Source organism: Malaclemys terrapin, chromosome 13 (assembly GCF_027887155.1).
Source record: "Malaclemys terrapin pileata isolate rMalTer1 chromosome 13, rMalTer1.hap1, whole genome shotgun sequence".
In the NCBI taxonomy this organism is placed as follows: Eukaryota; Metazoa; Chordata; order Testudines; family Emydidae; genus Malaclemys; species Malaclemys terrapin.
The window spans coordinates 26,279,613-26,294,267 of NC_071517.1; the positions used below are offsets into that span (position 1 = coordinate 26,279,613).

At 44.3% G+C, this 14,655-nt stretch overlaps 1 protein-coding gene across 1 annotated transcript in view; it reads left to right on the forward strand.

Moving 5' to 3' along the window:
• The window catches only part of LOC128848161 (myosin-1B-like), a 32,128-nt gene extending 17,738 nt beyond the window's left edge, over nucleotides 1-14,390 (forward strand). The window contains exons 23-40 of the mRNA XM_054047969.1: nucleotides 666-908; nucleotides 1,016-1,192; nucleotides 1,279-1,424; nucleotides 1,506-1,596; nucleotides 2,126-2,515; nucleotides 3,376-3,502; nucleotides 7,293-7,411; nucleotides 7,736-7,932; nucleotides 8,288-8,471; nucleotides 8,552-8,717; nucleotides 8,869-8,993; nucleotides 9,241-9,549; nucleotides 9,650-9,853; nucleotides 11,252-11,377; nucleotides 11,471-11,641; nucleotides 11,726-11,830; nucleotides 12,141-12,236; nucleotides 14,096-14,390. Coding sequence (XP_053903944.1) covers nucleotides 666-908; nucleotides 1,016-1,192; nucleotides 1,279-1,424; nucleotides 1,506-1,596; nucleotides 2,126-2,515; nucleotides 3,376-3,502; nucleotides 7,293-7,411; nucleotides 7,736-7,932; nucleotides 8,288-8,471; nucleotides 8,552-8,717; nucleotides 8,869-8,993; nucleotides 9,241-9,549; nucleotides 9,650-9,853; nucleotides 11,252-11,377; nucleotides 11,471-11,641; nucleotides 11,726-11,830; nucleotides 12,141-12,236; nucleotides 14,096-14,248 — 3,129 coding nt within the window. The 3' untranslated portion in view covers nucleotides 14,249-14,390. The remainder of the gene's footprint in view (nucleotides 1-665; nucleotides 909-1,015; nucleotides 1,193-1,278; nucleotides 1,425-1,505; nucleotides 1,597-2,125; nucleotides 2,516-3,375; nucleotides 3,503-7,292; nucleotides 7,412-7,735; nucleotides 7,933-8,287; nucleotides 8,472-8,551; nucleotides 8,718-8,868; nucleotides 8,994-9,240; nucleotides 9,550-9,649; nucleotides 9,854-11,251; nucleotides 11,378-11,470; nucleotides 11,642-11,725; nucleotides 11,831-12,140; nucleotides 12,237-14,095) is intronic.
• The last annotated feature ends 265 nt before the right edge of the window (nucleotides 14,391-14,655 follow it).

Genomic DNA, 14,655 nt, shown 5'->3' on the forward strand with positions numbered 1-14,655 from the left:
TGATTTTTCACACTTGCTGTCTGGCCACTCTAGGCAGCCCCAGGGCAGTGGAGGGAGAGTGAGTGCTGGGCAGCCAGATCCCCTCTTCCAGGAGCCAGAGTTCTCCGGAGTTCACTCACCCTGCCCCCTTCTCTGCCTCCACCAATTAGCGCTGAGATGATACGGAGTGACAATCCTCTTCACCAATAGTAGTGCGGCAGTGAGCAGAGCCTCTGGGGGTGGGGCAGGCAAGGGAGGGATTGGTAGAGTGGGGAGCACAGCGTCCCCGGACAGTGGTGGTGGGAGCACAGGGTACCCTCTGGCAGTGCCGGGTAGGAGGGGGGAGCACAGGGCCCCCAGTGGTGCCCCGGGGGGAGAGCGAACTCCTCTGGCCAAAAATATGAACTGGTGAGAGATGCTTCACTTATGGCCAGATATTTGAAAAATATTTGTTTTTCATTTCTGAGTTCTGTTGAAATTAGATAAATTTCAGGACAAATGGTTGTTTTTTTCTGGAAAATTTTAAGTGACTGAAAATATGAGCTACAAGTGGAAGTGTCATCAAAACCATAACTATAAAATACCTATTCCATGCTATAAAAGATGCAGTAAAAGTCATTATGAGACAAACACCAGTTAAAAAAAAAAACCTTTTAGAAAAGATCCTAATAATGGATTCACTGTAGGAATCTGATGGCTTGGCTGATGCTGAGGAAAGATGTGACCAGCTGATCAAAACCAAAATCCAACTTGAAGCTAAAATTAAGGAACTGAGTGAAAGAGCAGAGGATGAGGAGGAGATGAACGCTGAGCTGACAGCCAAAAAGAGGAAACTGGAGGACGAGTGTTCAGAGCTGAAGAAAGACATTGATGACCTTGAGTTAACATTGGCCAAGGTTGAAAAGGAAAAACATGCCACAGAAAACAAGGTATAAGGCAGAATCTCTAACGAAGATTCTAAAATATGACACTGTTGGTTCACAAACAATAATGTTTTGTATCCATTTTCGTTAACTACCTTTGTTCAACTCTGCAGGTGAAAAACCTCACTGAGGAGATGGCAGTCCTGGATGAAACCATTGCTAAACTGACAAAGGAAAAGAAAGCCCTCCAGGAGGCCCATCAGCAGACCCTGGATGACCTGCAGGCAGAAGAGGACAAAGTGAACACACTGAGCAAAGCTAAAACCAAGCTGGAGCAGCAAGTGGACGATGTAGGCACAATAACATATTGAGAGAATAAAACCAGTGTGAAATCAGGCTCCTGTTAGCAGAGAATTTATGGTCTTTTTCTGTTTAGCTTGAAGGGTCGCTGGAGCAAGAGAAGAAGATTCGCATGGACCTTGAAAGAGCTAAGAGGAAACTTGAAGGAGATTTGAAGCTGGCCCAGGAATCCACAATGGATTTAGAAAATGATAAACAGCAGCTGGAGGAAAAACTGAAGAAGTAGGTATGGTTTGCAGGGGGTATCCTGCAGATACATTTTGTTCCGGCACTAACTCTTTTTTTCTTTGTGTGTGTGAAAAGGAAGGACTTTGAAATCAGTCAATTCCAAAGCAAAATTGAGGATGAGCAAGTCCTGGGCGTCCAGCTGCAGAAGAAGATCAAAGAGTTACAGGCTAGTCATTAATTCTTTCTCTTCTGGCCTTCAGAACGAGTTCAGTTAAAAGGAAACCATCTTTCTTAGGCTTGGTCTAAGTTAGGTTGACATAGTCATGTCGGCCAAGGGTTTGATAAAACCAGATCCCTGACTGACATAGATTTGCCCAGTGTAGATGCACACCAGCTGTGTTGGTGGAAGAAAGCTTCCATCAATGTAGGCGGACAAGAGGAGGGAGAAAGGAGGGAGAGTTGTGCCAGGGTCCTGAGCTCAGGGGGATACCCAAAACATCTTTAACATCTGTGTAAATAAAGTGAAATGGAAAGAGGTGGACACAGTGAACGTGATTTACCAGGGACCCAAATTTCTTTCAGTGGGTTTGGATGTAGCTATCCTAGTTCAGGGAGGTGGTGTTTCCTTGCCACCCTGTTGTCAGTGTAGGCTGCATCTATTCTACGGTGTTATGCCAGCAGTACTCTGCTGACAGCCATACTGGTGTTGACCCCAGAATGAATCCACAGTCTTAGTGTTTCCTGTTGTTCTCTAGGCTCGTATTGAGGAGCTGGAGGAGGAGATAGAGGCTGAACGTGCCTCTCGGGCGAAAGCAGAGAAGCAGCGGGGTGATCTCTCCAGGGAACTTGAGGAGATCAGTGAGCGGCTGGAAGAAGCTGGTGGAGCCACAGCGGTTCAGATTGAGATGAACAAGAAGCGTGAGGCAGAATTCCAGAAAATGCGCCGAGACCTTGAAGAGGCCACTCTGCAGCATGAAGCCACAGCTGCCGCCCTCCGGAAGAAGCACGCGGACAGCACAGCAGAGCTTGGGGAGCAAATCGACAACCTGCAACGAGTCAAGCAGAAGCTGGAGAAAGAGAAAAGTGAACTGAAGATGGAGATTGATGACCTGGCTAGTAACATGGAGACTGTCTCCAAAGCCAAGGTACAGAGTTGTTTATTGAAAGTGCTGTCTTTACCCTAAGTGTTATTGCAGCTGAAAAGAACAGAGGATTTATATTTAATTATATCAAATTTACATGTAAGCAGGGTGTAAAAGAAGGGTAAGAGCTATACATGTATTACTATGAGTTGGCGATAAGTAATTTTGGCACTAATATAATGATAACTAATGGGTACTTTTGGTTTATAAGATAAGAACCAAATGCAGGGTTGAATAAAGTCTAAGGCTAATGGCCAATGTTTTGATAGGAAAGAAACTTGGAATCCAAAGGCCTGTACATTTGTTAGTCCAGGTTAGTACCACGTTAGCAGGAAAGACCTTCACGATTATTATTATTATTACACTGAAACTTTAGTTAAATTATTAAAATTTAAGTAATAAAATAAAAACATTAAAAACTTCTGACAGATTAATTATCTCAACCTCACTTTTTTTTACTTTCCTGCCTTTTTCTCTTCTGCTCTCCCTTCCCTCCCTCTGATCACTGTAAAGTGATGAGTTTTGTTAATAGTAAATACGCAATAAATCATGATTTAAAATAAAAATCAAGGACTCTGCATCTCAACTGACAATCTGTTCCTTAATTTAAACAAGTGAGATAACATTTGAATGATTTATGACAATACATTATCACACACTACTACATATCGTGGTGCATATCTTCTATAAATCCTGCAATCTTAGTGATATAAGTCTGACTATAGAACTGTTTTCTCTCTTAAACGCTGGCTAGCGTTTTGTGGTCCATGAGAGTTGCAGATGCTTAGCACCTCATGTGATCTCAGAATACAACAGAGCCAGTTGTGTAGCCTCTTTCCTTTTGTCCATTTCACATATTGCAGGCAAACCTTGAGAAGATTTGCCGCACTCTGGAAGATCAGCTTAGTGAGGTTAAGACAAAGGAAGAGGAGCACCAGCGCCTGATCAATGACCTGAGCACTCAACGAGCTCGTCTACAGACAGAAGCAGGTAAGACACTTCTAAGTGTTTGCTTCAAGGTAGAAATTTGACCAGTCTATGCCGAGAATTGGGATACTTCTGACAATGGTGAATTTATCTCTCTATGGCTTAGAATCTACCTGCCATTCTATGTGATGCCTATAAACACTCTAGATCATCATAAGTCAGGTCATTACCAAGTAGAAATCCCTTCTTGAATACTTCATGCTAATAGAATAAAGACTAAAAGATTTTTGTTTTATTTTGAACACATCACCAAATGCATTGCTACTGCTGCTACTGCTAAGAATAATAAGGAAGACAGGGGAAATGACACACTAATGAAATTTGCAGAGGATACTTATATGGGGAGAGTTGCAAAACCCAGCAAGGATAAAAATAATACGAAGGAACCTACAGAGATTAGGAAGATGAGCAGGAAAATAACAACACAAGATGCTTTTTGGAAAGTTACAACTAATAGATCTAAGGAGAAATGAACCAAAGTACATGTACTTGATGGGTGGAGGAACTCTGAGAAACAGGAATGTTGAGAGAGGTCTGGGAGACACACTGGACCCCAGAGTAGATTTACATTTGCCAACTAATATGACAACAAAGAAGCTCAGTTTAGTTTTGCACTGCATGGGCAAATGCATCACGTCACACAAAACAGGGCGGTTCTAAACATTCTCTATTGAACGTTGTAGGGACCATTTTTACAGCAAAGGGTTAATTTGGATGTTCCTTTGCACGTCAGAGCTAGGACTATACTTTAGGTTTTTTTTAAATAATTTTAGGCTTCAACTTTTTAATGTCAATACATGATGTAGACCTTTATTAACTACATGCAAGGCCTTTGAGTATATCAGATTCTTTTGGCATGATTCTTGTCAAGGAATTAAAGATTTCCCACAATTCCATGGGAATTGTCCAGAGTCCATAGGCCTTAAAGCACTGCTGCAAGCAGGGAGGGGTAAGGAGCAGGGACTACCTGGTGGAGGCTTCTAGGAGGCTCATGGGCTAGGGAGGTCAGGGTGGTATGGTGGGGGGCACCTTGAAGGGGAAGAGGAGGGTCCGGCTGGTGGGGGGTTTCTGGGAGAGGAAGAGGAGGATCAGGCTGATTGGGAGATGCCTGGGAGGAGAAGAGGGGGAGTCAGGGTGATGGGGGAGCCTGGGAGGGGAAGAGGAGGGTCAGGATGATGAGGGATGCCTGGGAGGAGAAGAGGGGGAGTCAGGCTGGTGGGGGTTGTCTATGTGAGGAACAGAAGGGACAGGGTGGCGTGTGTGTCCAGGGATGGGTAGTCAGTGGCCGGTGTTTCTGACTCTCAGCGATGGCAATCCCCTTTGTGTCCCATTAAATCTGGCCCGACTGCCCCAGCTGTCATGCTGGGGGGTGGCTGGGCCAGACTTCAGTGAGTGGTGTAGTGACCTGTTGCATGGGATTGCAGGCTACCTAGGTTTGGCACCGTAGGCAGATGAACTGGCAGGTCTGGCGCCCTAGGCACTGGGTCTTTTCTTAGCGCTCTCCCGAATGGTCATGGTGATCAGAGATACCTAAGAGGAGGGGGCTTCTGGGAGGAGTCTGGTTTCTTGGGTCGCTTTTTGGGCTTCCGCTTGTCCATGTCTCCTTCTGCATCTTTGTCATCTTTGGGTCCTGGGAGCTGGGCATCCTGGTACTCAAGTCCACCCTTCTTCTCAGGGGAAAAGAACCAACTTCCTTGCTTGCTCGGCTGGTGAAGCCCAATCCCACAATTGGTGTCTCAGAGTCAGTCCCTTATTTGTATTGATTTGGATCCAACATGTGTCCAGAGCCAGCTGAGACTCAGAGCTCCTATCGCTGAGGAGCTGGCAAAGTTCCTCTCTAAGCCCTGCCTGTTTTTCAAAGGCAGCGAAGCGTCCGTGGCTCAGGAGGCTCACTCAGGTTCCAATGCACAAATGTACTTGCTCTTTTCTGATTTATATGGTCTCTGGCAAGTCTTGCTTTCATTGGGAACTTTCCCCCTGTAGCTGAAGAGCCAACTGGGCATGGTCACATTAATTTCTAAGTCCCATTTCATAAATATACCCCAGCAATTAGCTTACTTAGCAAATGTTTTCCAGAGCAAAAGAAGAGACAGAGCATTGGTATTAAATTTTTAATAAATGGCCATGTATATTTAAATTAAATATTCTAGATCTATTAATACGAATATATTTCATATTCAATTTTTAAAAAGTCTTATCTGAACTTTCTCTACCAATTTAGAATAGTTATCTCATCTAGATATTTTGGGAAAGTCCTGGTGGCACGATCCGATCTCTCAGGGTATGTCTACACTGAAAGTAAGCCCAGGGTTCGAGCTGAAGCCTAACCCCCTTTTTGTCTACACACAAATCACACTAACCCTGGGTTCAGACGCAGGGTCCCAGGACCCCATGGGGGTGGAGGGTCCAAGCCTGAGTCAAGCCAGGACTCAGGGCCCAAGCCCTATTGCTTTGCAGTGTAGACGCTGCCCCACAGGACTCGTGCTCTGGGAGTTTGCCAAAAGTACTGCACAACTCCACAGGCTGATTTTCTTTGTCCTCCAGACAATCAAGTTTTCCCCCACTGCACCATGAACAAAGGGCTAGAGTGGCCACATTTTGGGATGGCGCTAAGAAGTCTGGGACATGGGTGGCTGAACTCAGTCCCGCACAATGTAGCATAGACATTGGAGCCCCAGGTTGAGACCCAGGGTTCAACAGTTCCTAACCTGAGGTTACAAATGAGTGTAGATGCTCAAACCCTAGGTTAATAAACCCAAGGTCTTCTAACTTGAGTTCTATTAACCTTGGGCTTACATTGCAGTGTAGACAGACCCCTAGTGAAAGGTGGATAAGTTATTATTCCTGATGTCCAGTATGTGAAAAAAACAATGCTAAGTCCTGTGGTGACCTGAGGTTATGAAGGCATCTTTATTGTCAAGAGTAAAAGGAAGCAACCAACTCTCATTGCAAAGCTACCATGTTATTGGGCTTGGCTGGCACTGACATTCATTTAAGTATTGGGAGACTCAAACTTGTGTGGCTGTACAATGAGCTGCAAACTTCCACTCTGGGCCCTGAAACCAAATCCATGGTCCTACTCTGAAATCAGTAGGTGCAAGAGGAAAATGATTGGGATACAGGTGCTCTCACTCTGATTCTCAGAAGGCTGTCTATACCTCTCCCTCTATATACACATTTGGATCATTCGAGTCTTGGCACAATGCCAAGCTAACTGAGACACGCTGCCATATTTACAGACTGTATATCACATGCTGTGTCTTGGGTTTAAGGAAGATAAGGGGCCCCCAATTTCCACAGTGCACAAGGCTCCAAAATTCTTTAATCCAACCCTGACCAAGGTGATGAAGGAACTAGTAATGAGAAATGATTTAATAAGATAGTAACGTACAGTGTGGCTAAGTGATAACTTAGTTTATTTTAATGGAAATACGAAGGGTGGAAGACTATGTTTAGTGTGATGCACCAAGGGTATAAGTAGGACTACTGGAATGAAACTAAGAAAAGAAAATTTAGAGTCAATATTAGGATAACCTTCCTGGCAGCGAGATGTATTAAACTGCCACAGGTGATGAGTCTATAAAATTACATGGAACTAGAAAAGTGGACTAGAAAAAGCTACTAGAAAATGTACTGTGGGGAACAAGAGATTGGCAGAGAGATAGACTGGATGATGTAACAGGAGTTTCTCACATCTAACATATGATTTTGTCTCATCTGTGAATAAACATTGTTTCCATCATTGTCAGTTGAGTCTCATTAAATCCCTCCTATTTCACTTTGTCCTTTTCAGGTGAATTTTCACGCCAGGTAGAGGAAAAAGATACATTAGTTTCTCAGCTCTCAAGAGGCAAGCAGGCTTTTACCCAACAGATTGAGGAACTGAAGAGGCATCTAGAGGAGGAGATAAAGGTGAGGATTTTTCCAACTGTATTGTCTTCATCTGAAGGTTGGAGGTTTCATTTGATGCCTGATTCATCGTCTAGAAAGGATGCTTTAACCTTGTATAAAACCATACCAGTTTGGAAACTAGACAGGGAAATGACTTATTAAGTCACTTAGTTCAGCCCCTTATAATGCAGGTAATTTCCCTGCGGTATATTTATATTTATCCAGATCAATTTTAAATGCCTCCATACAATGGGGTTTCTACCACTCCATCAATTGATGGAGGATACTGTCAGAAGGATTCCCAGGATATTTAGCAACACTGTACTAACACTATTGTATCTCCAGGCTAAGAACGCACTGGCCCACGCCTTGCAGTCTGCTCGCCATGACTGCGACTTGCTCCGGGAGCAATATGAGGAGGAGCAGGAAGCCAAGGGTGAGCTGCAACGCACCCTGTCCAAGGCCAACAGTGAAGTTGCCCAGTGGAGAACCAAATATGAGACAGACGCTATTCAGCGCACAGAGGAACTGGAAGAGGCCAAGTACGTGCTGGGATCGGGGAAGGGCTGGAAGAAACAAAGAATGTAATGTGGAAATGGGAAGAGGCCAAAGATACTCGGAGTATATGGGGCCCAGGTGTGATGTATGGTAGAGAAAAAGAAAAACTAAAGTGTATATATCTCCTGGGAAACAATAGGGGGAAAGTCCAAATGCAGTAGTGTCTCCAAGGTTAGGAGAGGGCACATATTATGTATGCACTGGAGTCACAGCCCAGAAGAGATGACTTATGCTCTCACGAATCCCAGAGCAGCTGCACACAGTTTAATTCCCACATTACTCACTAAATGGGAGCTGTATTTACTCACTAAAATGGGAGCTGTATTTACAATCTTCCAGGAAGAAGCTTGCTCAGCGTCTGCAGGATGCTGAAGAACATGTCGAAGCTGTGAATTCCAAATGTGCTTCTCTTGAAAAGACGAAGCAGAGGCTGCAGAATGAAGTGGAGGACCTGATGATTGATGTGGAAAGATCTAATGCTGCCTGCGCAGCTCTGGATAAGAAGCAGAAGAATTTTGATAAGGTATTTCAGCCTTGTGGATGTTGGATGGAGAACCCTCTAGTGATCTCCGTTGCTTAGACTAAGGTCTTGTTGTTCTTCAGGTTCTGTCAGAATGGAAGCAGAAATACGAGGAAACGCAGGCTGAACTGGAAGCTTCCCAGAAAGAGTCTCGCTCTCTCAGCACGGAGCTGTTTAAGATGAAGAATGCTTATGAGGAAACTTTGGATCAACTTGAAACTCTGAAGCGTGAGAACAAGAACTTGCAGCGTAAGTCCCTGGATTTCTTCTCCTAACATGGGGCTTCTGGAAAGCTTGTCAACACTCTAAAGTGAATCTGTCTGTGCCTGTGGCATTTCTAAGGAGAATCTCTCTCTTTGGGCCCTTTGTCTGACTATATTATTTGTCTGTAACCCAACAGAGGAGATTTCTGACCTCACGGAGCAGATTGCAGAGGGGGGAAAGGCCATGCATGAGCTGGAGAAAGTGAAGAAGCAGATTGAGCAAGAGAAATCAGAAATCCAGGCCGCTCTGGAGGAAGCTGAGGTATGCATGCCATTAGTCACTGCTTTACAGAGAGATAGTCAGAAAACCTTGGAGCTGTATCCTATTTTAAACACGGTGGGATAATTCACAGGGACGGGGGACAGCACATGCTGTGCTAGAAGCTATGTACTCAGTGCCCATGCTACCCACAGCACTACATTCCAGTCTGAGGGAGCATTTAACACTTTATTTGGAAGGAAAAAACTATTTTTGTCCCTTTATTGATCCTTCACTTGTTCTTGTTAAGGCTTCACTAGAACATGAAGAGGGCAAAATCCTCCGCATCCAACTTGAGCTGAACCAGGTAAAGTCTGAAGTTGACAGGAAGATTGCTGAGAAAGATGAGGAAATTGAACAGCTGAAGAGAAACCATATCAGAGCTGTGGAGTCCATGCAGAGCACCCTGGACGCTGAGATCAGGAGCAGAAACGAAGCCATGAGGTTAAAGAAGAAGATGGAGGGGGATCTGAATGAAATGGAGATCCAGCTGAGCCATGCCAGCCGCCTGGCTGCAGAGGCACAGAAGAACCTGCGAAACACACAAGGAGTGCTCAAGGTACAGTAAGCCACACATGCGTAGTGCAATAGCTCAGCTGGTCTTTTCAGCATGCCAAGGAGTCTGCGCCTCCAGCTAATTTCTCTCACTCATTTTACAGGACACCCAGATACACTTGGATGATGCTCTCCGAAGCCAAGAAGACCTGAAGGAGCAGGTGGCCATGGCTGAGCGCAGAGCTAACCTGATGCAGGCTGAAATTGAGGAGCTGAGGTCAGCTCTGGAACAGACAGAGAGGGCCAGGAAAGTGGCTGAACAGGAGCTTCTGGATGCAAGTGAACGAGTGCAGCTCCTGCACACCCAGGTCAGGGTCTAGTGTGAAAAGAAATCCCACAAATCCCTACGCAGGAGACTGCTCTGTACGTTCCCTGCTCCAAAGAGCAATGCTAGGGGGTGTTTAGAAGATTTTTGTTCCTGAAATGGCCTTTATGCTAATGTCCATAGGCTGGACATTTGTTAAACAGAAAGCAAAAAGCTGCAAGGCCATCCTTGTTTTTCCTCATGTTGCTGTGTTGAAGATGACACAGGGATGACGAAGGTTATAATTGCAGTGATGTGATGGAGGGGGGCAAGTGTCTCAGAGGCTCTGGGAGTGGCTTTCCTGCCTCTTATACAGTTTCTGTCATTGGATACTTTTAAGTCACCCTGGGGCTCAGGAAGTATTTCTACATAGTGATTATTTTGTTTTGGAATGGACCAGATTTACAACAATTGGCACATAGGGTTTGTCACAGGTTATGGGGGTAATGTTTGTGAGAGCTCTTAAAATATTCACAGCATATTCTTCAAAGAGCAGAGATAGGCAGTGTTAAGATGCAGTAAAGAACTTTTCTGAACTGAGTATTGTGGCAATATTCAGTAGGATGGACCATTGCTGAAATGGAAGCAGAAAACTGCAAGTCCGTGTTGAAGGCTACACGGGGGTTGTGAAGGTCAGAGGCAATTATAGCAATACTTGAAGTTGAGTGATGAAGGGGGATATCAGGGGCCTCAGGTAGCATTTTGGAATCATTCTGAACCAGTCTGAAGGGAGAGCTGGTGGGTTTCCTGCCTCAGATGTAGTTTCTGTTGATGGATACTGTTAAATCATCTTTCCCAGAGATGATATTTGGGCTCAGAAAGTGTTTCTAAAGAGCAATTATTTTGCTTTTGGAGTTGACCAGATTGCACCACTATTTCCAACCTATTTTCACAAGGGATGATATCACCAGTAGACATTAAAAGATGATCTTCCCATTGTACCCTTCTGTAATGACACACATTGAAGTGTGAGCTACATTAAATTGTCAATACACGGCAATATATATCAAACATGTGTGTGAGGTGCTTTCTGTGTTTGTTTGACAAGTACTCCTTACTGCTACCTTTATTAAGGCAATGAGAAAGATTTTTCTTTGTATTAATATAGTATTTATTCACTCACTACTTCTGTCCTTTCTGCAAGCACACAGCCTTGGTATACAGGGTTTGTCACAGACTGGGTGGGGAGGGACAATGTTTTTGAGAGCTCTATCTCAAAATATTCACAGCACGTCACTGACTATCTGCCAGTGTTCTGCAGTGATAATTCATTTAGAGGAGAGTTCTGTTTTACAACATTTTAATAGTAACCTGTACCTTAAGTACAAATATTCAGTTCATGTTCCAGAGTCAATATTTTGGGACTAACTGTAAACACGTCTTGTCTGTTATTGTTAAACAGAACACCAGCCTGATCAACACGAAGAAGAAGCTGGAAACAGACATTTCCCAAATCCAGAGTGAAATGGAGGAGACAATTCAGGAAGCGCGTAATGCAGAAGAGAAGGCCAAGAAAGCAATCACTGATGTGAGTTGAAGGCACTTTTCTTTGGAGAATATGGCTGTGTTTGCACCTGAAATGGCTGGTTTTCTGGACCGGTTTCCTTTCTTTACTCACTAGGCGGCCATGATGGCGGAGGAGCTGAAGAAGGAGCAGGACACCAGTGCCCACCTGGAGAGGATGAAGAAGAACCTGGACCAGACGGTGAAGGATCTGCAGCTCCGTCTGGATGAGGCAGAGCAGCTGGCACTGAAGGGTGGCAAGAAGCATATCCAGAAACTGGAGGCCAGAGTGTGTATTCCCCATATTTGTGCATTTAGGAGCATTTCCTATGTCCTGTCACAGTGAAACTCAACGATCCATTTCTCATTTCAGGTGCGTGAGCTGGAAGGTGAGGTTGACAATGAGCAGAAACGCAGCGCTGATGCTATCAAGGGTATGCGCAAGTATGAGAGAAGAGTAAAGGAACTGTCCTATCAGGTAAGGAGGGAGGCCCTTTGTGCTGTCACATCCTTCTCCTGGGAGCATGAATTATTTGCATGTGATCCTGCAGGGCAGAATTTTTATTGCCATTTTCAAACAGTAAGACAGTGAACAGTAATACTATGGAAAAACAAAGAGTTCACCAGGAAATCATTTAAAAGACTATTAAAATATCCATGTTATAATCTTTATTATCCTACTTACCAAAATGTTTTATATGGAACATTGCTTTCACTTTATAATATGAAGGAAATAGACAAATAATTAGGAAATTAATTGACTCTCTTCCATTACGAACTCTTTTTAGACTGAGGAAGATCGCAAGAATGTTTTCAGGCTCCAGGATCTGGTAGACAAACTACAACTGAAAGTGAAAGCTTACAAGAGACAAGCTGAGGAGGCTGTAAGTATCATTCTGAGGCAGGCGAATATTTATCCTCTTATGGGATAGAAATTCTGCTACTTTGAGGAGAATGATATTAAGTTGTTTTCCACTAATTGTCTGTCTGTATGTCTGCCTATCTAAGCCCCTGGAATTTGTTGGATGCCTTGTAGTTGTTTTTTGCATAACAGCTCAAGTACACAGAGAATTAGTTTGTATTGGCCATTGTAACATCTCTTGTGGACACCTGGACGGGTTCAGAGCAACATCGTTGGGAGAGGACTTCCCACAACTCAGTGCCAACCCAGAACAATGGATCTGGGAGGCTGCAGTAAACACAATTTCATTCAGATATAAATAATACCTTTAAGTTGCAATTTTGCCAGAGCCAGAAAATGCTGTCACCTTATCAAAGAACGTTTCTTCCCCTGGGGCAATGGCTGAGGTACTTCGATCTTGGAACAAATCAGGACTTGTGTACATCATAGCAGAACTTGCACATCCTTTGGCCTGTACCTGTTCGGTTAACCATTCTTGTACATTCTGTAGCATGGTGTTATCAGGCTGGTGGAATATTTACACTCCTCCTGTTTTTCAGGGGTGCTTGTACATTTCTTGAAAAGAATTTGTCACAGAAAGTTATGAGCAACTGAGAAAGGGGTTAGAATGGAAGCTATCTGAACTACAGTATACACTACCCACTCAAATTTTAAGTACATACAGTAAATACCATTAAAGTCTTTTTAATATAAAACTCCCTCTTATCTTGTCCCAGAATGTAAATCACCTGTCCAGTAGCTCTTCTAATTATTTAAATCCCCACTATCTATCAGAATACTTTTGATTTCCCTGCAACAATACACAAAAAATAAGGAGCCACTCCGTCAGGGCCGGCTCTGGCTTTTTTGCCTCCCCAGGCAAAAAAGCCGCCGGCCGCCCCCCCCCCCCTGTGGGGGCGGGGGGAGGAGGGCGGCCGGAGTCCTGGGAGGAGGGCGGTGAGCCCCGGTGGGGGCTCCACTCTCCCCCCGGCAGCCGGGGGGAGGGCAGCCGGAGTCCTGGGAGGAGGGCGGCCAGAGAGACGGGGGGAGGGCGGCGAGCCCGGCCGTGGCCCCGCTCTCCCCGGGGGCCGGAGCGCCGCGCCACCCCCCTCCAGGTGCCGCCCCAAGCACAAGCTTGGTGGGCTGGTGCCTGGAGCCGTCCCTGCACTCCGTGTGTGTGTGTGTGTGTGTGCGCGTGTTTCACACAGATAGATTTGCACTAGGGAACTAAAACTTTTTAAAGTTTTTTGTGAAAGGGTTATAGTGCTTTTGATATAACACAACTGATCTGTTCCTTTCATTCAGTTCTGTCTTCCTCTTCCTTGTAAGATGCATCTCACTAGAAAGTACCAATTGCCCTTTTCTTGCAAAAGCATGAGCACACATTCTAATTGTATGAAAGGTAATTTTTGGGGAATCTAATACAAAATCTAGCAAATAGGAGATTTTTTAGACTGCTCATCTAAAGTGTTCCCCTTAAAATGCTTATGAGCGAGAATGGTGTGGCATCTGTCATTTGGATTTCTTCACTGTCCCATCCACCGTAGGATAAACTTTTAGTAACAATCATATGTTTACTGTCATTTTGCAAATGCAAAAGACTCCAGCATTATCAGTGAACATACACAGCTAAAGATACATAACTCTTAAATGTTTGCAAAAGTATTTCAATTAGTTTTAAATACATTTTCTAAATTAGAAAATTATGAGGTAAGAAGTGGTCAGTGGGTGACAGAGTTTGGGCCTTCCCCTCGGCAAACATTTGCATCCAATCAAGACCCAAATGTGGGAGAAGGGGAACGGTTAGCCTTTTGGTTTTCACAACACTTTCTCCATCCTCAGGAGGAACTATCCAATGTCAACCTCACCAAGTTCCGCAAGATCCAGCACGAGCTGGAAGAGGCTGAGGAGCGGGCTGACATTGCGGAGTCCCAGGTCAATAAGCTCCGGGTGAAGAGCCGCGAGGTTCATAAGAAGATTGAAGGAGAAGAGTGAGGATGTCTCCATGCTGCAAAGTGACTGAGAAATGCACAAAATGTGAAAATCTCTGTCACTTCGCTTTGTAATTATTGTTTATTCTGTCCTCAGTGTCTAGGAAATAAAGATTGTAGAGCGCTTTGCATACAAAGAACCAAAAGTGGCTTTTGTGTTGTACTTGTTAGCTCTAGAGTCTTATTAAGGTTTGTGCACTTATATTTTTCTAACTAAACATACACAAAATATTTGTAAACTGTCATCCCTACATTTTTAAAGAATTTGAGCCACCATTAAGATAATCCAATTTGACCTCATGCAAATACACCTCTACCCGATATAACGCTGTCCTCGGGAGCCAAAATATCTTATTGCGTTATAGGTGAAACCGCGTTATATTGAACTTGCTTTGATCCGCCGGAGCACAC